The sequence below is a fragment of the Trematomus bernacchii genome, unplaced genomic scaffold (assembly GCF_902827165.1).
Source record: "Trematomus bernacchii unplaced genomic scaffold, fTreBer1.1, whole genome shotgun sequence".
Classification (NCBI taxonomy): domain Eukaryota; kingdom Metazoa; phylum Chordata; class Actinopteri; order Perciformes; family Nototheniidae; genus Trematomus; species Trematomus bernacchii.
Window position 1 is genome coordinate 348066 of NW_022987660.1, and position 27358 is coordinate 375423.

Genomic DNA, 27358 nt, shown 5'->3' on the forward strand with positions numbered 1-27358 from the left:
ACTCCTGGTGCTAGACTCCTGGTGCTAGACTCCTGGTTCTAGAATCCTGGTGCTAGACTCCTGGTGCTAGATTCCTACTAGACTCCTAGTACTAGACTCCTGGTACTAAACTCCTGGTACTAGACTCCTGGTGCTAGACTCCTGGTGCTAGACTCCTGGTGCTAGACTCCTGGTTCTAGACTCCTGGTGCTAGACTCCTGGTGCTAGACTCCTGGTGCTAGACTCCTGGTGCTAGACTCCTAGTACTAGACTCCTGGTACTAAACTCCTGGTACTAGACTCCTGGTACTAGACTCCTGGTACTAGACTCCTGGTACTAGGATGGGTTAAAAGCAGAGAACACATTTCACTGTGTGCTCTGCATGTGAGACCATTAGAGAGTGTTTCATCCCTCCCATTTATATTCTATTAGAGGACACTGAGGGATTTGACTTTTTGACAAGTTTCCTGCCATCGTGGAGCCCAAAGTGCATGAAATAAACAACAGAGACATTTTTCCTAGAAACTGAGGGCAAAAGAAATGTCGGTCGGACAGAAATGCATTGGGATTTCACACGAGGGGTTTTCGATTGATTCGCTGTGCGGCAATACAACTTTTCCACTCCTGAATTGACTGTAACAGACAGTAATGAACATTTGGTCCCTAAAAAAGGGCCAAGAGCAGTTTTTCTTATGATAACATTATAGCAAATATGTGGTTAAACCTGACTTCCTCTACACATTTTATATATTGTAATATAATGTGCATATTCTTACTTTAACTTCTTACGTTTTTGTAAATATCTTAAATTAATTTTATTGTATATTTGTATTGCACATTCATTCGTACTTTAACTTGTTATGTTTATATATATTTTATTATTCACAACTCTTATCGGATGTCCTCCTTTGCTTTGTTATATCTTTCTCTACAGATTTGTAACATCATGAACGCAGGTCAGGACGATTTCTTCAAATTCCAGGTGAGACGTCCTTTAACTTTTGTCCAGTTTGGAGTAACTTAACACCAAAGCATCAGTTTGTCATGAAGTCTGCGTTATGATCTTCACAACATGTTCAAATGTTCCTTTTCTACCTGGAAAGTTAAAACATAACTTCATCCAATAGCCATGATTAAGCTCCAGCTTTCTAAACTAATCCTTAATATGTCTCCTGCTCAGTGGATGTCATTAGGTAATAATATTTCAATCAGGAGAGACGGTTTTGATGAAAGAATACATATTTATTGCCAGGAATACACAAATGAATGTAATGGTGATTTTGGCGATTAGGCCCCGTTGTGCAGGAGTATCATTCGGGAGGGGAGAACCGATCTGATGAAACCCCCTGGGATCTAGACCCTGGTGGTGGTGAATGGATAGTTGGGTTCGGTCTGAAGGGGAGGGGCTTAGCTTGACCCTGGTGGTGGTGAATGGATAGTTGGGTTCGGTCTGAAGGGGAGTGGCTTAGCTTGACCCTGGTGGTGGTGAATGGATAGTTGGGTTCGGTCTGAAGGGGAGTGGCTGAGCTTGACCCTGGTGGTGGTGAATGGATAGTTGGGTTCGGTCTGAAGGGGAGGGGCTTAGCTTGACCCTGGTGGTGGTGAATGGATAGTTGGGTTCGGTCTGAAGGGGAGTGGCTGAGCTTGACCCTGGTGGTGGTGAATGGATAGTTGGGTTCGGTCTGAAGGGGAGGGGCTTAGCTTGACCCTGGTGGTGGTGAATGGATAGTTGGGGTCGGTCTGAAGGGGAGTGGCTTAGCTTGACCCTGGTGGTGGTGAATGGATAGTTGGGTTCGGTATGAAGGGGAGGGGCTTAACTTGACCCTGGTGGTGGTGAATGGATAGTTGGGGTCGGTCTGAAGGGGAGGGGCTTAGCTTGACCCTGGTGGTGGTGAATGGATAGTTGGGGTCGGTCTGAAGGGGAGGGGCTTAGCTTGACCCTGGTGGTGGTGAATGGATAGTTGGGTTCGGTCTGAAGGGGAGGGGCTTAGCTTGACCCTGGTGGTGGTGAATGGATAGTTGGGTTCGGTCTGAAGGGGAGGGGCTTAGCTTGACCCTTTCATATGTCTGTTATTCACCTCATGTTGATGGTTAATAATAACTCTCGATGCAAGAAGGGTAGACAAAGGTCCACAGTGTTAAAATGTATAAAAACAAGTTAACATAGAGACTCATATAACCTGTCAGTGTGCTGTTTAGCTAGCGAACATTAGGGACCTTTAGCTATCTATTGCACAAGCTAACATTAGTTGAGTACTTAACAATCTAGTTAGCTCACGTTAGCTTTCTTATTTACAAGCAAGCTAACATTTACTATCTATCTAACCAATTACCTAGCTTACTGTATGTAATATCTATCTATATAATATCTCTCTCTATCGAACAACTAGCATTAGCTGTAAACTTAACAATCTAGTTAGCTCACGTTAGCTTTCTAATTTACAAGCTAGCTAACGTTTACTATCTATCTAACCAATTAGCTAGCTTATGTTAGCTACCTATCTAAGAAGCTAGCTAATGAATATGGCTAAATTGCTGGCTGTCATAATTAACAATCTAGTTAACATGAGTTTGCTAATTTACAAGTTAGCTAAGGTTTACTATCTATCTAACCAATTACCTATCTTATGTACAATCTATCTATATAATCTCTCTCTCTATCTAACAAGCTAGCTACTGAATATGGCAACATTTGTGGCTCTCATTGTTTGAATTGGATTTATTATTTAACCCCCTATATGGTTAAACTTGCAGTAATAATAATAATAATAGCTTGATTTTATATAGCGCCTTTCAAGGGACCCAAGGTCGCTTTACAACTAATATAGGAAAAACAAACATAACAAAACAAAAGTCAGACAGACAAAACAACAGATCGATTAGGGGCCGAAAGCCTTGGCAAACAGATGGGACTTGAGGGCCCTTTTGAAGGCGTCGAGTGTGGGGATGTTGCGAATCTCCACAGGGAGAGCGTTCCAGAGGGTGAGGTCTGCCACACTGTAGGCTCTGTCCCCGAAGGTTCGCAGTTTAGTGCGGGGGGTGGTAAGCAGGCCAGAGTCTGAGGACCGCAGGTTCCGGGGTGGGGCATGTGGGTGAAGGAGGTCCGATAGGTACTGGGGGGCAAGGGCATGGAGGGACTTGTAGGTAAGGAGAGTACGGACCTGTGTCTATGTTCAGGCAGTGAGAGTAATTATAAAAACATGTTGATGTGTTTTTCTTTAAGCTAAGCGTCTGCTCTCATACAGCGTATACAACATAAAGTCCCAAATCTGCCATATTTGGATAAACTAATCACATATTGGTAATCTAAATGGTTTGTTTCTCACCTTAAATAGTGTTATAACTCAATAACAGTGCATTCAAAAGCTTAAAAGCTGTTGCAAGAAAAGGTTGATAAAGCTGGCAATGCTATGCAAAGGAATAGCAATTATGCTCTAACTGGAAATAACAACACAAAATACGACAGTCACCTTAGCAGAGGTGGTTACAGCACATACCAGTTTGTTTCCACATTTAATTAATATACAGATACATGAAAATGTAGTTATTATCAACTCTAACACATTTACATTAATTCCCTTGGCACACACGTCTTCAAAGCATGTGAAAATCATCCTTCAGTCCAGTTCATTTGCTTCTTATTATTTGTTCTCTTACATGTAGAATACACTCTGTACATCTTTATGTGTTATCAGCGCTTCCTGCTGTTTTCGCTCAGTATCTGTAATCAGATTATGATGTAAATATTAGTTGATATTAGCATATCACAGATTACAGTCATTGCATTATGTGTTGAGTGATGTGAATGAAACAGATCTCAGAGTATATTTATGAATATTGTATTAAAAAAGTAATTAAGCTGAATAATGGTGTCTCATAAAAGAGCACCAGGGAACAATCGGAGGGATTCTGCCTATTTAAAATAGATGATACTTTCCCCCTGCTCTCTTTAGTGTAAATTGGTTTCCTGAGGGCTATAAAGCGACCATTATATTTATCCTTATTATACAGAGTCTCTGAAAGCCATTGTCCTCGTTCATACGTCTCAAAGTTAATCTGAATGTTAAAGAAAATGCCTCACAGGTCGATCTCACTAATCCATACCAGATACTTAGTATTTCTTGTTTATAAAACATACTTATTATCATAGCGACTTCTTCGTGTCACGGAGCAACATCCGCGCATTTCGCATTAATTGCTGACGTGCAGATGGGCGTGAATTGGGCTAAAATCGGTCCAGGCATCGGTGCATCCCTACTGTTTATCCCTAACAGGTGATCATACAAAACGTGAAACATCTGATGTAAATCAACCCCCACCGCTAAGCTAAAGGTGGCTAATGTTGGGCTATATAGGAACTACAGCACGGTCACATGACTTCACGTCACCACCGCTAAGCTAAAGGTGGCTAATGTTGGGCTATATAGGAACTTCAGCACGGTCACATGACTTCACGTCACCACCGCTAAGCTAAAGGTGGCTAATGTTGGGCTATATAGGAACTACAGCACGGTCACATGACTTCACGTCACCACCGCTAAGCTAAAGGTAGCTAATGTTGGGCTATAAAGGAACTACAGCACGGTCACATGACTTCACGTCACCACCGCTAAGCTAAAGGCGGCTAATGTTGGGCTATAAAGCAGGGCTGCCAACATTTGAGTTCAGCTTGGAGTGAGATTGTTTTTTTTTGGTGAACCGAAAAAAGAAACGTCCATGTGTACAGTGTTACAAATGTATTGAACAAGTACAAACTAGGGTTTCCCATTAATGTACCGGGCGCTACAGTGGAGTACGCACATACACAGTGTACCCGCGACTCTTACAATGAAGGCTCGATAATCAGCTCACAGCATATAAAATGGCATATAGGTGTAAGCAGGGGTAAAGTGCTATTTTATAAGTGGGGGTTGTCCTCACCTCCTCTAGGGGGGTCCGGGGGCATGCTCCCCCGGGAAGATTTTTTTTTTAAATATTGAAGTTAAATGCATCAATCTGGTGCACTTTGAGAGCAAAATGAATTTAAGGATACATCTCTCAACACCCATATGAAACACAACTAATATCTTATAATATATTCTCCTTACCTTCTCTTATTCTTCTCATCCTCCTTCTCCTTCGTCTTTGCTCAGACCCCCCGGTATACCCTCGTTACATCCAATCAGTGTGCAAATACCGTACAGCCAATCACAATGCGTGACGCTGTCCAGGTTGCTAGGCGGCAGTGCTACGGACCGCGGGTGTCAGGTGACGCAAACAGGAAGTCCTCCGTAAGCCTGACCGTTTCATTTCGTAGACCGCTTGGTTTGCTGTTCCTTCACTTTATTTTTATATTTATATACATTTGTTGTGAACGAAAACTTAGCGTGAGGAAAGGCTTGTGTGGCGTGAGTGCGTGAGATATGTGTTAATTGCGTGACTCTCACGCTCAATGCGTGAGTGTTGGCAGCCCTGTATAAAGGAACTACAGCACGGTCACATGACTTCACGTCACCACCGCTAAGCTAAAGGTGGCTAATGTTGGGCTATATAGGAACTACAGCACGGTCACATGACTTCACATCATCATCGCTAAGCTAAAGGTGGCTAATGTTGGGCTATAAAGGAACTACAGCACGGTCACATGACTTCACGTCACCACCGCTAAGCTAAAGGAAGCTAATGTTGGGCTATAAAGGAACTACAGCACGGTCACATGACTTCACGTCACCACCGCTAAGCTAAAGGTGGCTAATGTTGGGCATTATGACGTTTAGCAGTCTCTTCTAGTAGTAGTCTATTTTATGTCATGGAACAAAACGTTAAAGTCTCTTCAGCTTCACTTTATTTCAGGCTAACAACCAAAAACACATCCAGAAACCATTGACTTCCAGACCTGGGAACAGGAAGTGGTAAAATGCTGACTCATATCTGGGTTTAGGACTCATTCCTGCACAATTGTATAGTTTAATGTGTCTGTTCTTGCTGTATGTGTTAGCTTTTCTTTCTTTAAAGTGCATTTTTATGAAATAGGGTAACTTAAATTGACTTCATCTCAAGTAGAACGTTTAATATAGCTGGGTATAAAATAACTGTTGTTAATAACTCTACTTTTTTGGATATGTACCAATGATGAAGCACCTCTGAAGTTGTTATTTATCCACATAATGATCCTTTAGCTACACAGTATTTCATGTAGTTCTTTTTCCTTTAAAATCCAAGCAACACATCCAAATATTTAACCCGTGTGATAACTTAAGAGAGCAGCCGATTCATTTCAACAACTGGTGCTGTTATACAATCTGTTCATATTTTAGGGTCAGTGAGCAGGTGAATTATTGATTATCTCATAGTTCCTCAGAATGTAGAAGGTCACGCCACGAGCCGTCCTCCTCAGCTTCACCCTGAAGGGACTCAATGGATGACCCTCTGTACAGGAGGGTCAGAAACAGCCGGGGATTGTGGGTAATGGAGAGGCTTTGCTGGCAGCGTTTATGGAGGAAAGTTAATCAAAGACCAGCCAGTTTTGAATGATGCAGGAGATGAGAGGGGCAAAGAGCAAGCAATTCAATCTGATCAGAGATGGGAAGTATTGGAGTACAAATACCTCGTTACTGTACTTCAGTACAAATTTTTAAAAATCTGAATGTACTCTTCCAATATGAGAGTAACATGATAACAAAGGACTGTGTGTGTGTGTGTGTGTGTGTGTGTGTGTGTGTGTGTGTGTGTGTGTGTGTGTGTGTGTGTGTGTGTGTGTGTGTGTGTGTGTGTGTGTGTGTGTGTGTGTGTGTGTGTGTGTGTGCAGAAAGAGCCTCTGGACGAGTCGGGCTGGACCATTAAGAACGTCTTGTCTCTGCCCATCGTCAACAAGAAAGAGGAGATAGTGGGCGTGGCAACGTTCTATAACCGGAAAGATGGGAAACCCTTTGATGAGCAGGATGAAACACTGATGGAGGTGCGTGTGTGTGAGTGTGTGTGTGAGTCACTGGTTTATAAATACACTGGGTCCATTCAGAGCGTCTGCATTATTTATCTCTGCGCCCCGAGGCTTTCTGCTCAAGTCTCTCAGCTCAGGATTAAAACACACAACACGACAGTTTCAAATGTTCCCCGAAAAACAGAGGAACGATTTTTTATCTTGGCAATAAAATATAACCAGGGTTTTAATTTTAGGAAAGAAAAACCCAAGATATTTAGGATCAGAAATGATTTTATTTATAGGAAAACCTGCCTTTCATGAAGCAGATTCACGCAGCAACACTGAAACACATGAGCACACACTACAGTTTAAAAAAGCAGAAATAAAATCTGAGCTGACATGAAATGCTCCGTTTTAGTTTAATACACACAGTTAAGCTCACACACACTATTTGATGAACATATAGGTTCACCTGCTGAATTAATAACAGAACAGATGAAGCAAAGAAAGTGGGAGTAGACGTATAGATTCACACTTAAAGGGGACCTATCATGCAAAATGCACCTTTGTACGTCTTTTCTACATGAATATGTGTCCCCGGTGTTCCAGGGAACTCACCAAGTGTCAGAAAACACAACCCTCTCTATTTTCCTCCATACCCAAATCTCTAAAAAAGGGGCTGCAACGGATCTGATAAAAACTGATCCAGATTTGAACACTGTCCTGACGTCAGGACGGTGGCGCTACGGCTATTGGGCCAACTCCACCAATCAGGAGGAGACAGCCACGGCCATTGCCGTTCGAAAGCGCTGGAGACGCTGTAGTACATATGCCAGGCCTGTAGGTGGTGCTGTTCTCACTGAATCAGCCCTTGCAAAAACAGAGCTAACATTTTTCAAATTGAGCAAAATGAGGCATGGCTAAAATGCATGATCTGTTTGGTATTTTGAAAAAAAAAAAGTATAAATATGCCTTATATAGGTATGGTCCTACAATATGTTATTATAATATAGCATGATAGGTCCACTTTAAAGTGTTATCCTACAGAACAGAACAGCTTACAGAGAAGAGAAAACATCTGATTATTTTACAACAAACACAATATGATCTTTTTAGGGTTTTAATAATCCTGCTAATTATCCCCATATGTTTAAATGTAATCTGACTACTTCTCCTGTAATGTCCCCAGTCTCTGACTCAGTTCCTGGGCTGGTCGGTGCTGAACACCGATACGTACGACAAACTGAACAAGCTGGAGAACAGGAAGGACATCTTCCAGGACATGGTGCTGTACCACGTCAAGTGCCGCAAGGACGAGATCCAACACGTCCTGGTCAGTAAATAAATACATCAATACGTAAATAATAAATGAATGCTTCCACCAAACCTTCTCCTGCAGGGAGACTCAAACACACTCAAATAATAGGATGGTTTTAAGTAGATTGGGCATAAAATATAGTTTTTAATTGTTGTTATGTTGAAATGTAATTCAAATTAAAGATTTCTATGTGCAACTAGTGCTTTATTTTATTACATTTTATATACCATTTTTAAATATTAGCGGTTCCTTTAATACTCTATATAGGCAATACAAATACTGCACATTTTCGTTACTTCTTGGTGGTCTACTTGTTTGTTTTTGTTTATTTGTTTGTATATATTTTAATAACTTCCCTTTTTGATTTTATATATAACTTTGCTCTTTCTCCTTTGCCTTTTATATTGCACTGTACCAGCCAGAGGTTGCGCTTGACTTTTTCGCTGCCCGTCATTTTGACGGAGAGGATCGTAAAATCCAGTATTACCCGTCGGCCTTCACACAACTCTGACGAGGGGGGGGGGAGAGAGAGAGCACGCTCGTGAACTGTCAACGGGGGTGGGGGGGGGGGGGCGCACGCTCATGAACTGTTAGCGCCGTGTTATGCATGCCCACTGCACCTCGCGGGAGCGCGCACAGCGTAAAGCCAAAACTCACAGACATGTCAATGATTTGTTCGGCAAAGTTAGGTTTGGAAACGATATAATTTCCTTTTTGGAGGGCATGCATAACACGGCATAACACCGGAGCCTCGCTGCGGGGAAACGTTGGCGCTGTTCCGAGTTTGTTCTAATCTGTCAAAATGACGGACTGCTTTCAGATTTTTCCGTCATTGTTAAAAAAACGGAAAATATTCGGTTAACGCGACCTCTGGTATACCAGCTGCTGTAGCGCCGTACATTTCCTAATTCTGAAATAAGGATCACCAGGTTTTTGATTTTAAATAAAAAAACGAACAGAAAAGAAACCCCTGCTTTATCCAGAGATAAGACAGAAGAACAGCCTTCTGTTCCAGGTGTCGCTTGATATGATACAAACAGGAGATGAGCTTCATTTATAAAGTGAAATAAGCTGTCAGATTTTCTAAAGGGTGATTCGTCACCGGAGAGGAAGAGACAGAGAGGGACGACCTTCTGTGACCTCAGATCAGCTGATTGATGCCAAACCATTTCATCCAAGGTCATATTGCTGTGTTTCTGCAGAACACCAGAGAGAGATGGGCGAAGGAACCGGACCAGTGTCAGGAGGAGGAGCTGCAGGAGATCCTGGTAAACAACAACAAACACTGAGATCCTGGTAAACAATAAACACTGAGACCCTAAACAACAATAAACACTGAGATCCTGGTAAACAACAAACAGGGAAGAGGTTTGATGTTAAACCCTACAAAGGGTTCATGAATTAAAATAGCAAGCATTGAAGTAAAAAGGCTATAAAGGAACTACAGCACGGTCACATGACTTTACGTCTCCACCGCTAAGCTAAAGGTGGCTAATGCTGGGCTATAAAGGAACTACAGCACGGTCACATGACTTCACGTCACCACCGCTAAGCTAAAGGTGGCTAATGCTGGGCTATAAAGGAACTACAGCACCGTCACATGACTTCACGTCACCACCGCTAAGCTAAAGGTGGCTAATGTTGGGCTATAAAGGAACTACAGCACCGTCACATGACTTCACGTCACCACCGCTAAGCTAAAGGTGGCTAATGCTGGGCTATAAAGAAACTACAGCACGGTCACATGACTTCACGTCACCACCGCTAAGCTAAAGGTGGCTAATGTTGGGCTATAAAGGAACTACAGCACGGTCACATGACTTCACGTCACCACCGCTAAGCTAAAGGTGGTTAATGCTGGGCTATAAAGAAACTACAGCACGGTCACATGACTTCACGTCACCACCGCTAAGCTAAAGGTGGCTAATGTTGGGCTATAAAGGAACTACAGCACGGTCACATGACTTCACTTCACCACCGCTAAGCTAAAGGCTGCTAATGTTGGGCGTGATGGCGTTTAGTCGTCTCACTTAGACACTTGTTAGCAACCACCGTTTTTTTAGTCCACCAGTGGGGTATTTACTGACGTATTTTAAGTCGTGGAATACAAATCTCTTCAGCTTGTGTTACCCACAGGCCTTATTTCAGGATAACAACCAAAAACACATTCAGAAAACCATTGACCTCCAGACCAGGGGACAGGAAGTGCTACAATGTCAGGATTTAGGACTCATTCCTGCACCACTCTAACAGTTCCAGACAGATCATAGTCCAAACAATTAAATCCACAAAAACTCTTTCCAGGTATACTCAAATAAACTCTCAAACATAATCAATTATCCACAGTACTCTCCGTTAGATCAGGATAACGGCCTACTTTTCAGGTTCTCACGGGTCTCATGCTCTAATATTCATTTCTATATTTCTCTCTGTCGGCAGTCGGAGGTCCTGCCTGACTCTAAGAAGGTGGAGCTGTTTGAGTTCCACTTCTACGATTATCACCACACTGAACTGGAGCTGGTGAAGTGTGGAATCAAGATGTACTACGAACTCAAAGTGGTGGACAAGTTCCACATTCCCAGAGAGGTGAGTGCATGTTTTATTTGTCGCTTTAGGTTCATTTTTGCACAATTAAACTCTGTGATGAACCTATTTAAGGGTTGCAATGACAAACGAGTTATCATTTATGAAGTTGGAAGCTCCTTTCAGACATTTTGCAACCATTATGGGATGAAATTGGAGCTGGGACACAAGGAGGAGATCTTTGAACTGATGTCAGACACTGAGGATTTATTGGAGGTGACGGCAGGAGCAACTAACTCTGATTTTTTTTCCTCAATATTTAAGTTTTACTAGGAGAATAATCAACATTTTACGACAAGATACTGCTTTCTGACTCTCTGCGTCCAATCTGTCCTGTTATTATCCCAGGAAAATATGGTTTTATGGCTGTTTTTTCGGAAAAGCAGTCACCTATCTGGGTTAGGGTTAGGTTAGGTTAGGGTTAGGGTTAGGGTTAGGTTAGGTTAGGGTTAGGGTTAGGGTTAGGTTAGGGTTAGGTTAGGGTTAGGTTAGGGTTAGGGGTTAGGGTTAGGTTAGGGTTAGGTTAGGTTAGGTTAGGTTAGGGTTAGGGTTAGGTTAGGGTTAGGTTAGGGTTAGGGTTAGGGTTAGGGTTAGGGTTAGGTTAGGGTTAGGGTTAGGTTAGGGTTAGGGTTAGGGTTAGGTTAGGGTTAGGGTTAGGGTTAGGTTAGGGTTAGGTTAGGGTTAGGTTAGGGTTAGGTTAAGTGCAAGGGATCGGCCTAGGGAACGCCGGCTTTTCCAACTCAAAAGGCCTGATTTTCCACTAGTCATTCTGGCCTCTCCAAACATTTTTGGAAAGTTGGTTATTTCCCATTCACGTCTGGGGAATTTTCGTAAGATGGGGGGATTTTGGAACATGGTTAGGTCCGGGCAACTTGCGATTATTAAAACGTTTAAAATTCCACATGGTGGTGCTATTCAGATCATTTTGAATTCATCAATATGTACCAGTTAAAATTACGGATTTGAATTATGGGTCAGGGTTAGGGTTAGGGTTAGGGTTAGGGTCATATCTGCTGTGGTTGAAGACTCAACACAACGAAAGGGCCTGCCTCTTCACACCAGGAGTTACGTCTCTCACAAGGCTATAAACTCTCAAATATAATTTAAACTGAGTACAGGGTGGAATAAATAATTGCCTATCACATTAAACGGATAGTTGGAGCCATACAAACAGTAGATTTATGGGTTTTTCAAACTGCATGTTCTTAAAGGTGAGCTCTGTTATCTTTAGCCCTTGGGTAAGAGTTGAACCTGGAAAAATGTAGCCCCTTCTCACACATTGTTAACCCAGGGCCATGAGATGCACACTGCCCTTCTTATTGCCCTAAAAATGTGTTTAATGTCTTATAAACGTGATGCACATTCAACAACAGATTTCAGCCCAGTGTTGGGTTTATTTTCAGGGGATTTAGCCTCGGTCTCAGCCTCATCATCTGCTGTAATATTTTCCAGGTTTTTGCCGGTTTGAAAGCTCCCTTAGCTCTTTTAGCCTGGGGGTAGTCTTTATAAAGCAATGAGTTAGCATCGCAGGCTAACTCAACTATTCTGTGTGTGTTGCAAAGCTTCATAGAGAGGGCCTTCAGCCTCCAGCACTAATGAGCAAAACAAGGCTATAAGGGAAGGAGCCTTCACAGCTTTTATTGTTACACATATTTATTTATTTATCATTACAGTATACAGTATTTATTTTACTTTCAGTGTTTTTTCTTCAAGTCTGAGTACTTATATGCATTTTACTAGTATAGTTGTATCACTATTGCTGTATTTGACATCACTTCCATGTTTCTTTATGTTTTGGGTATATTGCATGTTGGCAGGAAGGACTTCAGATGTTCATTTCCAGCTTTTAAGCTTAATTTAATGTGAACATGACAAATAAGACATTTTAATCTTGAGTCTAGCAAGCCACGAACGTAAGCTACCCACTTAACAAGCTAGGGAAAGTTAGCTTTTTATTGTACATTACATTACATATCATTTAGCTGACGTTTTTGTCCTAAGTGACAACAATCATACAGATTAAAACTCTGAACAACAAGGAAAGTGCAGATATATTCACTTCAAGCTAGATCATTTTTTTTCACAAATTAAATTTTTTTAATTTTAATTTTTTTTCTTTGAATGGAATGAATACCTAAGGTGATAATTCAATGTAATACATCATTTTTATAGTCTGGTACCTGAAAAAGGTCAAATGGCACTGATGGAACCAGATGTACCCAAATGTGCCGAAAGCTTATTCCGCCTGGAACTTTTTTTTGCTAAACCTCTCTAAAAAGGTCAAATTTAACTTGTTTTGCCTCAATCTTGATACAGGGTACTTATTATATGTTATAGTTTGAATTCCTAAAGCTTTTAGTCTACCATCCCATCATTCAAGGGTGGTTTTCACTATAAGTAATGTTTTTTCTTTAGGCGGAGGTAAGAATTTACCTTTTTTTACTATGTTCCATCTGAATTTACTCTGACTGAGAAACATCTATATTGATTCTGACACTTCTACATCCAACTCACAGGTGTAACCTTGCTTTGATAAAAGAAATTATTCATATAACCCTTTTAGAAGTGAAGTTGTAGTCATTTGTTCTGGGCATGTCATTTTCGAGCCTGAAACCTGAAAATCAGGCTCTGGGCTTAACAGGTTAATAACTGCTGGTGAATTAGTTACAAGGCCTAAATTAACATTAACATTAACATTGTACAACCTAGCTATGTTGCTTTCTCCCTATTTAGCAAGGTTAGATTAGCTACCCATCTATTAATCGCCAATCATTGAAGGCTTAAAACGGTTTCTTTGGTAAGTAAAGGTTGATAAAGCTGGCGACACTAAGTAATAGCAATAATGGTCTCACCAGAAGTTCCAACAAATGATCAGAAGCTTGAATAATTAAGTGTTTTTGAACAACAGTACACTCAAAATGATTACGTGCGAGAACTAACAACTGCAGAATAATAACCAGAAAACCAAATCACAATACAATTAGTCTGGAAGTCAATCCAACAACCTGAGGACACAAAAGGAATACAAATTAAGCTTGATCTTGTTTTCATACGTATTCTGTTAATAAAATAATTGATATCCAGTATCTTCAGTATTCTAGGGATACAGTTAGTGAAGTGAGTGTTATTGGTGTGGCATTGCTGAAAAACTATACATCTTTTTCTCATATTAACACATTAAAAGCATAAATCTGTGTGTGTTTGCAGGCGCTGGTGAGGTTCATCTACTCTCTGAGTAAAGGCTACAGGAAGATCACCTACCATAACTGGAGACACGGATTCAACGTGGGACAGACCATGTTCACCCTGCTGATGGTGAGACAGATCAGTCACTACCTCACACTACAAAAACCCTTCAGAAGTAACACTGCAGTGAGATATCAGGTCTTGTTTTTAGACAATGCATCATCTTGTATCTCAGATATTATAACACAACATTTCCTGATTCTGGTCAAATATAGTTTTCCAGCTAATTACAAGATCTGATTTATCTAAATATCATAACATCCTTACATCCTTACATCCTTACATCCAAACATCCTAACATCCTTATATCCTAACATCCTTACATCCTTACACCCTTACATCCTTACATCCTTCTCCCTAAACCCTCATCAATCCTCACATCCGACACATTCACAACCGACACCTCTTCCTCCTCTCTAATTCAAAGTGATAAACCCTCCTCTTTCCTTCCTCCCTCTGTAATGAGATAATGAAATGTGTCTGTGAAAGAGAAGTGAGTCAGTGTTGCTTGTAACTGGTCATCAATAAGGAAAGCAGTGATTATGATTTTAATATCAGAAGCAGAGATTTGTCCAACAGCGTGGAAATATACGTTGTTATCAGCAAATGAAACAGTGCAGATATAAGGCAAAATAAAGTGAGCGTATTCATTTTCACCGCCATGCCACGGCTAGGGCGTTCGATGTAGAGTAAAGATTTTGTTAGCTTTTGATCTTCAAGGTCTTTAGATGGTACTGACCAATTTTAAAGTTGATCCGATGAAAACTGTTGGAGGAGTTTGTTCAAATATGGCACGTGGAAAGTGCAAAATATGGCCAAATATTGCATATTTTGTTGTATTAGTGAATTTATTGAACATGTTAGAAACAAAACAAACAATAGTTATGATTCTAATAATAATTATAACAAAAAGAAGCAAAATAAAAAAAAATTTCAATGTATAAAAAAATGTATTAAAACAAATCTCAAATGTTTATGTTGTTGTTGTCAGACGGGCGATCTGAAGCGGTACTTCACAGATCTGGAGTGTATGGCCATGGTGACGGCCGGCCTCTGCCACGACATCGACCACCGAGGAACCAACAACCTCTACCAGATGAAGTGAGGGGGGGGGGGGGGGTTTATTGTTATACAAAGCTCACTGGTCCCCGGCTTCATCTTTAATATCAGGATGTACTTATAATCCTCTCAAGAATATAAGTACCATCAATAAGAAACAATTCTGACTTTTTTCTAAAAATCTAAAAATCCAGAATTTTTCTCAAAATTCAGACTTTTTCTCAAAATCTCAAAATTCAGACTTTTTCTCAAAATTCAGACTTTTTCTCAAAATTCAGACTTTTTTTCAAAATTCAGACTTTTTTTCAAAATTCAGACTTTTTCTCAAAATCTCAAAATTCAGACTTTTTCTCAAAATTCAGACTTTTTCTCAAAATCTCAAAATTCAGACTTTTTCTCAAAATCTCTAAATTCAGACTTTTTCTGAATATTTTTCATAATCATTCGTTCCCGGCTTGATCTTTGTTATCATGTTACTCTCATATTGGAAGAGAACATTCACTATTTTCCCAACATTTATCACCAGAGACTTCAAGCTACAGAATCAGACATCTTTTACCCGTCCCACTGCGGAGAAATTAACATTTGCAAAAGGAACGGTTCAGATAAAACACACAAAAATTACTCGACTTAAATAAAGCACATTTGAATAACATCAAATCAAGTGCACATCCAAAATAAACAAGTCAGTACCAGCAGTATCAAAGTAAGATAACACAGAAAGGTATTGAATCAGAAGGCAGTGATAACATGAATGAATTGATTCTCAGTCTCAGGTATTGAAGTTGTGTATCCGTCTGATAACTGATTTATTTCAACAGTAGATTTAGATTATTTTATTTAGCAGTCAAATCGATGTTTGTTTTTAAACCATGTCATCAAATATTTGATTTCAAGACACTTTATTATTTATTTAAAACATTGCTTCTTGCTTTTCTTTTTCAAGCCGACCGCCTGTGGTAATGTGGAAAGCTCGTTAGCAGGCGGAGCATAATGTGAATACGTTAATCAACAACAACAACCTCACTAGACAGCTACTATAAATAACAACATGATGCTTTTATAGATTTGTTTTCCCTCCTTTGACAAATAAAACCTTTGAATCTGGAGTCTAGCTAGCACAACACAACAAACGTAAGCTACCCACTTAACAAGCAAGGGAAGGTTAGCTTTTTATTGTACATTACGTTACGTTACGTTACATTACGTTACATTACGTTACATTACGTTACATTTACCATAAACCATAAAGATTCAAACTCAAAACAACAAGGACATTGCAGATATGTTCACTTTAAGCTAGATATTAAATACATGCTTTTATTGATTTGTTTTCGCCCTGCTTTGACCCAGTTTCTTGGACAGTTTTGGTTATATTCTTGGATAGCGTTTAATGGCCTCCAGCTGACAGCAGCCCCTTCCTCCTGACCTCAGATCAGTGTGTGGAGGTAACGTCGCTCACTAAGAACATCAAGGAGCAGATTCCAGATCCTCCTTCTGATGGATGAGATAATGAGAGCCAGGCCCTCCAACATGCAAGATGTATCACAGTGTGACCTCCCCATTGTGTGTGTGTTGGTGTGTGTGTGTGTGTGTGTGTGTGTGTGTGTGTGTGTGTGTGGTGTGTTGTGTGTGTGTGTGTGTGTGTGTGTGTGGTGATGTGTGTGTGTGTGTGTGTGTGTGTGTGTGTGTGTGTGTGTGTGTGTGTGTGTGTGTGTGTGTGTGTGTGTGTGTGTGTGTGTGTGTGTGTGTGTGTGTGTGTGTGTGTCAGGTCTGGTAATCCCCTGGCGAAGCTTCACGGCTCCTCCATCTTGGAAAGACACCACCTGGAGTTTGGAAAGACTCTGCTGAGAGATGAAGTACGCTGCGATTAAATTCAATTATAAGGTTTTATCATCGTATGCTCGGTAGCTAGAGTGTAGATATGGCAATGAACATATTAAGTCCAAGGCTCCTGCAACAATGCAACACACATACACATGACATAAAACAATGAAAATATAAAAAATAGTGCAAGTAGAAATGAAATAGTGCAAGACTGATGTGCCTGAAGGCCCTGACACACCAGGCAGTCACCAGACAACTCGCCGACGCCGACTGTTGCGTCGCCGTGTTGTCCTGCGTCTTGGCCATGTGTCGCACTGGAGGCAACAACCGGAAGACAGAGAAGAAGAACAGACTGTGATATAAACAAACAACAAATAGCGTGTGCATTCCATTTTCACTCTCGTCCATCGAAAACATGTTTGGTGCGGTACTGGAGCTATCAGCCATTGGAGTGTTGCTTGTGGAAGACATTCTCAAGCAACCGTTTCGCTTCTCATGCACTGATTCGCTAGCTGAACAGCCAATCAGAGTGATTTCTTTGTCCGACTGCCTGTGGCCGACGCACGGCCGATTCAACATGTTGAATCGGCCGTGCGTCGGCCATGAAAGGCCAAATAAGGCGTGTCACGGCCGACGGTTCGGGACACACCAAATTGAGTTTGGGCGACAGCGCACGCTTCGTCGTCCGACTAACGAAAACGGACGATTTCGGCCTGGTGTGTCAGGGGCTTAAGTAATGCAGGAGATGTTAACTATTGTAAAATAGAATAAGATGCACACTCATGCATAAAGACAGGACACATTAATACTTTAAAGCAATGCACTAAATACAGTCCAGTACAGAATGGCATATCCCATACGTTTTGAAAATCGTCACACAGTTCAGAAACATGTTTTTAGCTTTCTGTACTTCGTCAATTCACAATTAATCAATCAATCAAAGTGTATTTATAAAGCCCAATATCACACATGTTACACTTGTTTAAGAGGCCTTTACAGTTTATAAAGAATACAACACCCTCTGTCCTTAGACCCTCACATTAAAACTCCCAAAGAAACCCCTCAGTTAATGTGGAATAAGCGGAAGAAACCTCACCATTTATTTTTTATACTTTTATTGTCATTACACAGTAGGGCTACTTACTATGTAACAAAATGGTTTCTCTGCATTTGACCCATCCTAGTGTTACTGTAGGAGCAGTGGGCTGCCATTATGAATAGCGCCCGGGGCACTCTTTCTTTTTCACGTTAATCAAGGCCTGTTTGAGACTTCTCTTGCCTTCCTCTCATAAGATAAGAGAAGATATACTTTATTGATCCCTATTTGGGAATTGTTTGCGTTGCAGCAGCATGAAAGACAAGGCATTGCACAGAAATGTAGAAATGAAAAGAGTCAAAATAAACAATTCTAAAATGTAAATATCTCAAAATAGAAATAAAACAGCCTTTAGAAAATATGCATGTTGAAATACCGTAAACATAAAGCATGGCAAGGCAAGTTTATTTATACAGCACCTTTCAACACAAGGCAATTCAAAGTGCTTTACAACAATGAAAGACATTAAGTGCATTAACAAACATATTATAAAATGGCATTTAAAAACACTCATTTAAAAGCAAAGATAATAAAACATGAATAACAAAGGAACATGAATTAAAGTTACAGTTAATATACATTGACAAGTGTGTGTACCCCTTACACACTATCCTTTCCTGAGCTACCTGCTATCCTTTTTCCTGTTTCTGATCTTTCTGACCTCCTCTCGTGTTTCAGTCGCTGAACATTTATCAGAATCTGAGCCGCCGGCAGCACGACACGGTGATCCACCTGATGGACATCGCCATCATCGCCACCGACCTGGCGCTCTACTTCAAGTCAGTTCAGCAAAAACATTGACACTGTTTTTTTAAAGGTCACCTATTGTTCACAATACACTTCTTCATGTCTCTTCTACATCAACATGTGTCCCCTCTTCCTCATGTCTCTTCTACATCAACATGTGTCCCCTCTTCTTCATGTCTCTTCTACATCAACATGTGTCCCCTCTTCTTCATGTCTCTTCTACATCAACATGTGTCCCCTCTTCTTCATGTCTCTTCTACATCAACATGTGTCCCCTCTTCTTCATGTCTCTTCTACATCAACATGTGTCACCTCTTCTTCATGTCTCTTCTACATCAACATGTGTCCCCTCTTCTTCATGTCTCTTCTACATCAACATGTGTCCCCTCTTCTTCATGTCTCTTCTATATCAACATGTGTCCCCTCTTCTTCATGTCTCTTCTACATCAACATGTGTCCCCTCTTCTTCATGTCTCTTCTACATCAACATGTGTCCCCTCTTCTTCATGTCTCTTCTACATCAACATGTGTCCCCTCTTCTTCACGTCTCTTCTACATCAACATGTGTCCCCTCTTCTTCATGTCTCTTCTACATCAACATGTGTCCCCTCTTCTTCATGTCTCTTCTACATCAACATGTGTCCACCTCTTCTTCATGTCTCTTCTACATCAACATGTGTCCCCTCTTCTTCATGTCTCTTCTACATCAACATGTGTCCCCTCTTCTTCATGTCTCTTCTACATCAACATGTGTCCCCTCTTCTTCATGTCTTTTCTACATCAACATGTGTCCCCTCTTCTTCATGTCTCTTCTACATCAACATGTGTCCCCTCTTCCTCATGTCTCTTCTACATCAACATGTGTCCCCTCTTCTTCATGTCTCTTCTACATCAACATGTGTCCCCTCTTCTTCATGTCTCTTCTTCATCAACATGTGTCCCCTCTTCTTCATGTCTCTTCTACATCAACATGTGTCCCCTCTTCTTCATGTCTCTTCTACATCAACATGTGTCCCCTCTTCTTCATGTCTCTTCTACATCAACATGTGTCCCCTCTTCTTCATGTCTCTTCTTCATCAACATGTGTCCCCTCTTCTTCATGTCTCTTCTACATCAACATGTGTCCCCTCTTCTTCATGTCTCTTCTACATCAACATGTGTCCCCTCTTCTTCATGTCTCTTCTACATCAACATGTGTCCCCTCTTCTTCATGTCTCTTCTACATCAACATGTGTCCCCTCTTCTTCATGTCTCTTCTACATCAACATGTGTCCCCTCTTCTTCATGTCTCTTCTTCATCAACATGTGTCCCCTCTTCTTCATGTCTCTTCTACATCAACATGTGTCCCCTCTTCTTCATGTCTCTTCTACATCAACATGTGTCCCCTCTTCTTCATGTCTCTTCTTCATCAACATGTGTCCCCTCTTCTTCATGTCTCTTCTTCATCAACATGTGTCCCCTCTGTGGAAAGAGACTCTGAAAGTTTCAGGAACAAAGATTCTCTCTCTTTTTGATCCATTTTTATAAAAACCTGTCTGAAAATGAGCTGATCAGATTTTGGCCACTTGATGATGTCATAATGATGTTTTGTCTTGTGTAACCATTAGCCAATCAGCAACCAAGGTAACCCCCCCCCCCACCTTATCACCTGAATCTCCTCCTAGAGCACCATTGAGTTCTTTGTAACCAAATCTCTCTCAGAGGGGCGTGGGGAGGGGCTCCTTATTTTCATCTAAAGTAACAGACAGAGAATCAGCACTTTGGAAACAGGGCTGAAACAGAGGGGGTTATGGGATGCTGCAATGATCTGTTTGGTGTTTCAGCCAATCAGAGCAGGCTCTGTATATATCTGAGACCTGTGATATATTGATGAAAAACAGGATAATAGGGGACCTTTAATGGTAATACCAAGTGTACCTCTGTCTGTTCAGGCGTTATTCCACTGCTTTAAATGCAAGATATAAGGCGATTTAGGACGGAAAAGTGCCATTAAACTGAGAGGCACATTTAATAGTCCTTTCAAATCTTACATTTTGTAGAATAATTTAAATGACAAGTTGAACACTGACTTTATTACATCCATTACTCTTATTATTCCCCATAAAAAGTGGGTTATCCTGCAAGATACCTCACGTCTAAAGGTCCTTACACACCAAGCCGATTTTCGGCGTTGATAGATGTCTGGCCGTCGATGAGCGTCCTGTCGCCCTACTCAGATTGGGTCCCGCCCCGTTGTGTCTTTTCGGCCGTGCCAACACCTTCCGCCGCCGATTCAACATGTTGAATCGGTAGGCTGTCGGTAAAAGGCCGTCGGCTAAAGAAATCACTCTGATTGGCTGTTCAGCTTAGCGAATCAGTGCATGAGAAGCGAAACGGAAGTGAGGGAGCCAAACAAACTATTAAGAAGGCAAATCTGAGATTTCATTTAACTCCAGCTCTCGACACAGGTTGGGGAAAGCCCCATGAGCTTCTCGCTGTAGAGTGAAAATGGAACGCACACGCTATTTGTTGTTTGTTTATATCACGCAGTCTGTTCTTCTTCTCTCGGTTATCACGCAGTCTGTCTTCCGGTTGTTGCCTCTTTTGAATGACGAATACACACTACCGCCGCCTGCTGGTAAGGACAGTTATTGCCACTCACGCATGCGCAGTTCGTACGTGCTACTTGGCCGTCAGCTGAAGTCTTTGCGGTGTGTTCCAGTGCGACTGTTGGCCAAGACGCAGAGACGTGAGGCGACACAACAGTCGGGTCCGTCGGGACGTGTTCTTTGGTGTCAGATTGGTGTGTAGGGGCCTTTACCATAATCTATAAAGGTCTAACGATTCTCCAAAATTCCCGTTTTCTCAGCCACAGTTTGGTTAATTTTTGGGAAATCATTACAAAAAAATTGGGGAAAAACAAGGCTTTTATTTAGTAAATAAAAAAGGACCCATATAAAATGTCTGACACATGACTTTGTATATGAGTATACTATATACAGTATATAATAATAATAATACTTTTTATTTGTAAGCGCTTTTACAGGTGCTCAAAGTCACTTTACAGAGGTAGTAAAAAAAAAGGACAACAATTAAATATAGTCAAAATCACATTAACATCGAGCAATAAAACCAAAATCACACATTAAAAGCCAGTTTGAAGAGGTGAGTAAACTCAAGGTGAGTTATATAAAGCTCTAACATAATTAGCAGCATGGTTTCAGAATCCCCAAAATAACCCAGAGTGATGAACAGATCAGACGTTGTGTTTTCATCACATTACATTTGTTCATGTTCAGACCCTGATTATCAGAAACATCTCATGAAGATCTGCCCGGCAACAGAGCACCACTGAAGACCTGGAGTCATGTTGCAGAGAAACATAATGTGTTGAGTGTTTGAAGGATACGGTATTAATATAATAACATAAGATTCATGAAAAGTGTTTTTGTTTCCGTGCAGGAAGAGGACGATGTTCCAGAAGATCGTGGACCAGTCTAAGACCTACGAGAACTGGAACGATTGGACCAAGTATATGATGCTGGAGACCACACGCAAAGAGATCGTGATGTAGGCACACACACACTATTGGAGGGTTTAATAACTCATAAATCTATCGATTAGATTTATGATTAGAAAATTATAAAAGTAGGGTAGACATGTGGATATTATCCGGCTGAACAAAACGTGATCCGTCTCTTAAATGTGTCTCAACCACAGACCTTATTTCCAGCTATTTTCCAAAACCCTATGGAGAAATTGCATTGCGTTTTGGTCGAAGGAACCGGAAGGAGTTTACTTCCGGGTTTTAGGACGCGTCACTGCGGTTCTCTATTGGAGGGTTTGATGACTACCTATTTGAGGGTTTGATAACTACCTATTTGAGGGTTTGATAACTACCTATTTGAGGGTTTGATAACTACCTATTTGAGGGTTTGATAACTACCTATTTGAGGGTTTGATGACTACCTATTTGAGGGTTTGATGACTACCTATTTGAGGGTTTGATAACTACCTATTTGAGGGTTTGATAACTACCTATTTGAGGGTTTGATGACTACCTATTTGAGGGTTTGATGACTACCTATTTGAGGGTTTGATGACTACCTATTTGAGGGTTTGATAACTACCTATTTGAGGGTTTGATGACTACCTATTTGAGGGCTTTATATCTTTCTGCTTGAGGGTTGATCACTTTTTGTCAAACGGTTAAATATCTTCCTATTGGAGGGTTTGATACCATTCCCCACTAGTTGGTTTGAATGGCTCTTAGTGTGGCGGACCAACATGGGGTGTACTGATTGGTTTAGAATTGGACCAGAGATAAACACACAGATCTGACTCATGTTGTGTTTCAGGGCCATGATGATGACGGCCTGCGACCTGTCTGCCATCGCCAAACCGTGGGAGATCCAGAGCAAGGTACACGCCTACAGAAAGGCTTTCATATACGATAGGATAACACTTTAACCTGTTAAGCCTGAGAGACCCCGGTACCGGGGTACTGCCGCAACATCTTGCAGGAAACAGTGTCTGAGGGCATGTTCATTTAATAAAACTATGAATGTTTTATATCCATGTAACGGGAAGAAACTCATCTAACTGATAACTTTTTTTTTTTTTTTCAAAAGAAAACCCACAATGCTAACACTGAGCCTCTGAATTAGCAACGAGCGAAAAATGCTAACACCTTACTGCACCGAAAATCACTCACAAAACCTTATTATTTATCTTTTCTCCACATCCAACACATAATTTCAAATCGTGAGGTGACACAGAATCTATTGACACCGACATTACCACTGAATTATACGTATTTGCGACATTATAAGCAAAAACGGACATCAAAACAGGTGACGCTAGGTAGCTAAAAATGCTAACATTTTTACCTTGGCTCTGTAGTCTCTCCAAAGTGGTCTTCAATGGCATTAAAACGATAAAAACGCAGCTGAAGTTAATCCATAGGTTAATCTAATGTGTCTGTGTCCCTTTGAAATGATTTCTGATAATCCATAAGCATTAAAACTGCTTTTCCGTTTCCAGATGTCAAAGCTAGAGATCGGTTCACTCTGATGCAAAATTACATGCGCGAAGCCTTCACCTCTTCTCTTCACAACGTGTGTGTGTGGGGGACTGCCCCTTCGATTCTATTGGCTCTAACGGTCAGAAAGAGGTGTCAACCATCAAAATCGAGCAAGGGGGGCCAGAGATATGGAAAATCCACCCAAATGACCCCAGAAGTGGTTTATTTTTGCTAAATCTCTCTAAAAAGGTCAAATGTCACTTGTTTTGCATCAATCTTGATACAGGGTACTTATTATATGTTGTACTTTGGATTCCTAAAGCTTTTAGTCTACTAACCCATCATCCAAGGGTGGTTTTCACTATAAGTAAAAAAGACTTTTTGGACGGACACTATAATTTACAGTTTATTACTATGTAAAATCTGAATTTTCTTTAAAATAAAAACATCTATATTGATTCTGACTTTTCTACATCCAACTCACAGGTTTATCATTACTTTGAGAACAAAGATTATTAATTTAACCCTTTTAGAAGGGAAGATATGGTCATTTGTTCTGGGAATGGCATTTTCGAGCCTGAGACCTGAAAAACAGGCTCAGGGCTTAACAGGTTAATGGTCAGATCAAGTCTGAAATGCCAACCCAGTCTCACGGCATTTCGTGTTATTAGTCACGAAATTAATTTAATCTATTGATTCGTGTTCACCAACACGATTTTCACCTTTTTTTCGTGTCACACAGAACGATTTGAAATGCAATGTATTTCTATTGGTAGTATGTTTCGTGCCTGCAACACGTCTTTTTGTCCGGTCGGGTCTTGGAAGACCAGAAGCTGTGTGGTTCATAAAAACATGTTCTTACTCAATATCTTACCCTAAGCCTAACCCTATCCCTTTTATTTTAAATTGTATAATGTCTGATTTTTTTTGCCGTCAGTGAGGAAAAGAAATGGCTCAGAGCCTCAGAATACTGACATCTGTATTTTATGTCATCTTTTTTTCCTTCTAATTTGTTAATATTTGGTGCAGGCACGAAACATACTACCAATATAAATACATTGCTTCTAAAATCGTTCTGTGTCAGAATACTGAAATCTGTATTTTTTTAAATGTGTTTTTCCTTCTAATTTGTTATTATTTACATTGCTTTTAAAATCGTTCTGTGTGACACGAAAAAAATGGCGAAATCGTGTTGGTGAACACGAATCAATAGATTAATTTCGTGACTATAACACGAAATGCCGTGAGACTGTGTTGGAAATGCTCCTTGCATCAGCAGGATCAGTGAGAGAAAAGCTGCTCAAAGAGCCTTCAGCGTGCATCTGATCTGGATTCAGCTCTGTGTTTACTGAGAGGACTGACTGGAGCACAAAGGATGCTTCAGTCTGACTTTATTCAATCTCCCATTAGATGGTAGCAGTTCATATCCTCTGTTCAGAGCATGCTTTGGGTCCGGTATATTCACAGCAGCGGGTTTAAAGCGTCTCTCCAGCAGCGCTCTCATCCAGCCGCTCTCAGTAATGAGGCTCACTCCAACAGAGGCTCTGTGAGGGGAGCTGATGACAAAGTAGACCCAGAATGACACTCTGTCAGCGCTGCCATTTCTCCAGCAGTGATTCCTGACGCCTCCATGAATCAAACTCTACACTGGAGAAAATGCTGCTCCAAAAAGAAGTTAAACGTGTTTTCACTTGAAATAAGTACAAAAATCAGCCAATAGAACAAGTGAAAATGTGCTTGGTAAGATTTCTTGGAATAAGAAGGAATATTTAGATAAATCACATCTTGTAATTAGCTGGAGAACTCATTTTGAACTATATTTGACCAGAATCAGGAAATGTTGTGTTTCAGTATAAGACTCTAATGCTCAAAGTGTTCTGCTTTCTGATGCTAGTTGGTGATTTTCCAATTAAAATGTGAAAAAACTACAACTCAAAATAAGATGTTTTGACTCAACAAGATGATACATTGTCTAAAAACAAGACCTGATATCTCACTGCAGTGTTACTTCTGAAGTTAGTAAGTCTTATATCAGGTGTAGAGACATATTCTGACTGGATATTAGACACAGATACTTTGCAAGATTTCAAGTTTTTGTAGTGTACTTGCTGCTTTTCATTCCCCTCGTCACCGCCTGGCAGCCTGAGCATTTTATTTTCAGGTAAATCTGTAATATATACAATCCTGAATATCAATATGAACAGGAAGCATCGCTGGCTGTTGAACAGACGCTGCTGGAGGGTCTTTTATTTCCTTTATTTGTTGGCAATTGACGGGAACATTTGCTCTTTATCAGTTCTGATTCACGTTCTCACACACGGGGTGTCAATAAATCCGCAACACTTCCCTATTGTGGCCAAAAAGGAATTTCAATAGTATGGAAATATCTAATAAAATAATATGATATCAGTCAAGTACATCTTTGACTTTGTTACTAAGGAAGTTACCATTTCTGCTTAATTTGTGTCAGTCAACCCCGTCTCCTCAAAATGATGTTCCCACAGAACTAAACTGCATTCTCAATTAGCTATAAACTCCCACATTACGTTTGTTATGGACGTAACTCAAATATGTTTATTTTCTACATATATTTGCCTTCGAAAAAACGATTTGTTTCTCCGAATCGAAGGGGAAAAACACAAAAGCATTGTACACAATTCAAACCAATCAACTTTGTGTAATTAACAAGGATGATCTGGTGTTTTTGAGTTGATGCAGATATCACTGTCAAATCAATCGACATTAGAGAGAATACTTACTTCCGGGTTTGACATTCTCTAAAGCAACTAGTGTGACAATAAATGACAAATATATGTAGAAAATAAACGTATTTGAGTTACGTCCAAAACAAACGTAACGTGGGGGAAAATACGTTTCTAGCTAGCTGAGAATGCAGTTTAGTTCTGTGGGAACGTAATTTTGAGGAGACAGGGTTGTAGTCGGTGGATTATGTAAAATAATATGGTCAAATCTCATTAAAATTGGTGAAAGAAGGCGGGAATTTAGGGCAAATACATGAATTATACTTCACTTGTTGTGTTATTGCATGATACCTTTCTATTTCTAGATCAGTGGTGTCTGCAAGCATAATTAAAACGACTGTGTCTGTTGGTTCCTACCACGCCTACTGCCTTCCTTTCAGATACAAACAGAACAGAAAGTAGCTCCACTTGGTGACAGTAATTACTGTGAATGAGGAACACTGAACTTTGACAACATCTAATCACCTCTAAACCAAGCTTCACTTGATGGGGGCTTTATTTAAAATAGGGCTCTGACTACTTCAAAAAAACTATTCGATCTTAAGTTTGGTTTGTACAGTTTCAATTGCAGGGTGCAAGACTTTACATATAAATAACATCCACTTTCTGTAGGCCTTGCCTCACAGAAAGAAGGTCATTAAGCCGCCTTTATCCACCGTTTTGCATCTACCCTCAAACTCTTAGATTGTGTGGCCAGCCGTTCACCTCATGCTTCCACATTGTCTTGTTTTGTGTTGACACAGGTCAGCACTGCAGGTTAAAAAATAAATAATGCTAATTAAAATTATGTTAACCACCTATTTGGGCATAGCTACCTAGATAGCAAAAATGTGCTAG

At 40.6% G+C, this 27358-nt stretch overlaps 1 protein-coding gene across 1 annotated transcript in view; it reads left to right on the forward strand.

The window, feature by feature from the left end:
• pde6a (phosphodiesterase 6A, cGMP-specific, rod, alpha) overlaps positions 1-27358 on the forward strand; it is a 55093-nt gene that overhangs the window by 17110 nt on the left and 10625 nt on the right. Inside the window, exons 9-19 of the mRNA XM_034135424.1 lie at positions 914-961; positions 6767-6916; positions 8070-8213; positions 9401-9466; positions 10638-10784; positions 13989-14096; positions 15019-15128; positions 16858-16945; positions 18688-18788; positions 22199-22306; positions 23095-23158. Of these exons, the coding sequence (XP_033991315.1) occupies positions 914-961; positions 6767-6916; positions 8070-8213; positions 9401-9466; positions 10638-10784; positions 13989-14096; positions 15019-15128; positions 16858-16945; positions 18688-18788; positions 22199-22306; positions 23095-23158 (1134 nt within the window). The remainder of the gene's footprint in view (positions 1-913; positions 962-6766; positions 6917-8069; positions 8214-9400; positions 9467-10637; positions 10785-13988; positions 14097-15018; positions 15129-16857; positions 16946-18687; positions 18789-22198; positions 22307-23094; positions 23159-27358) is intronic.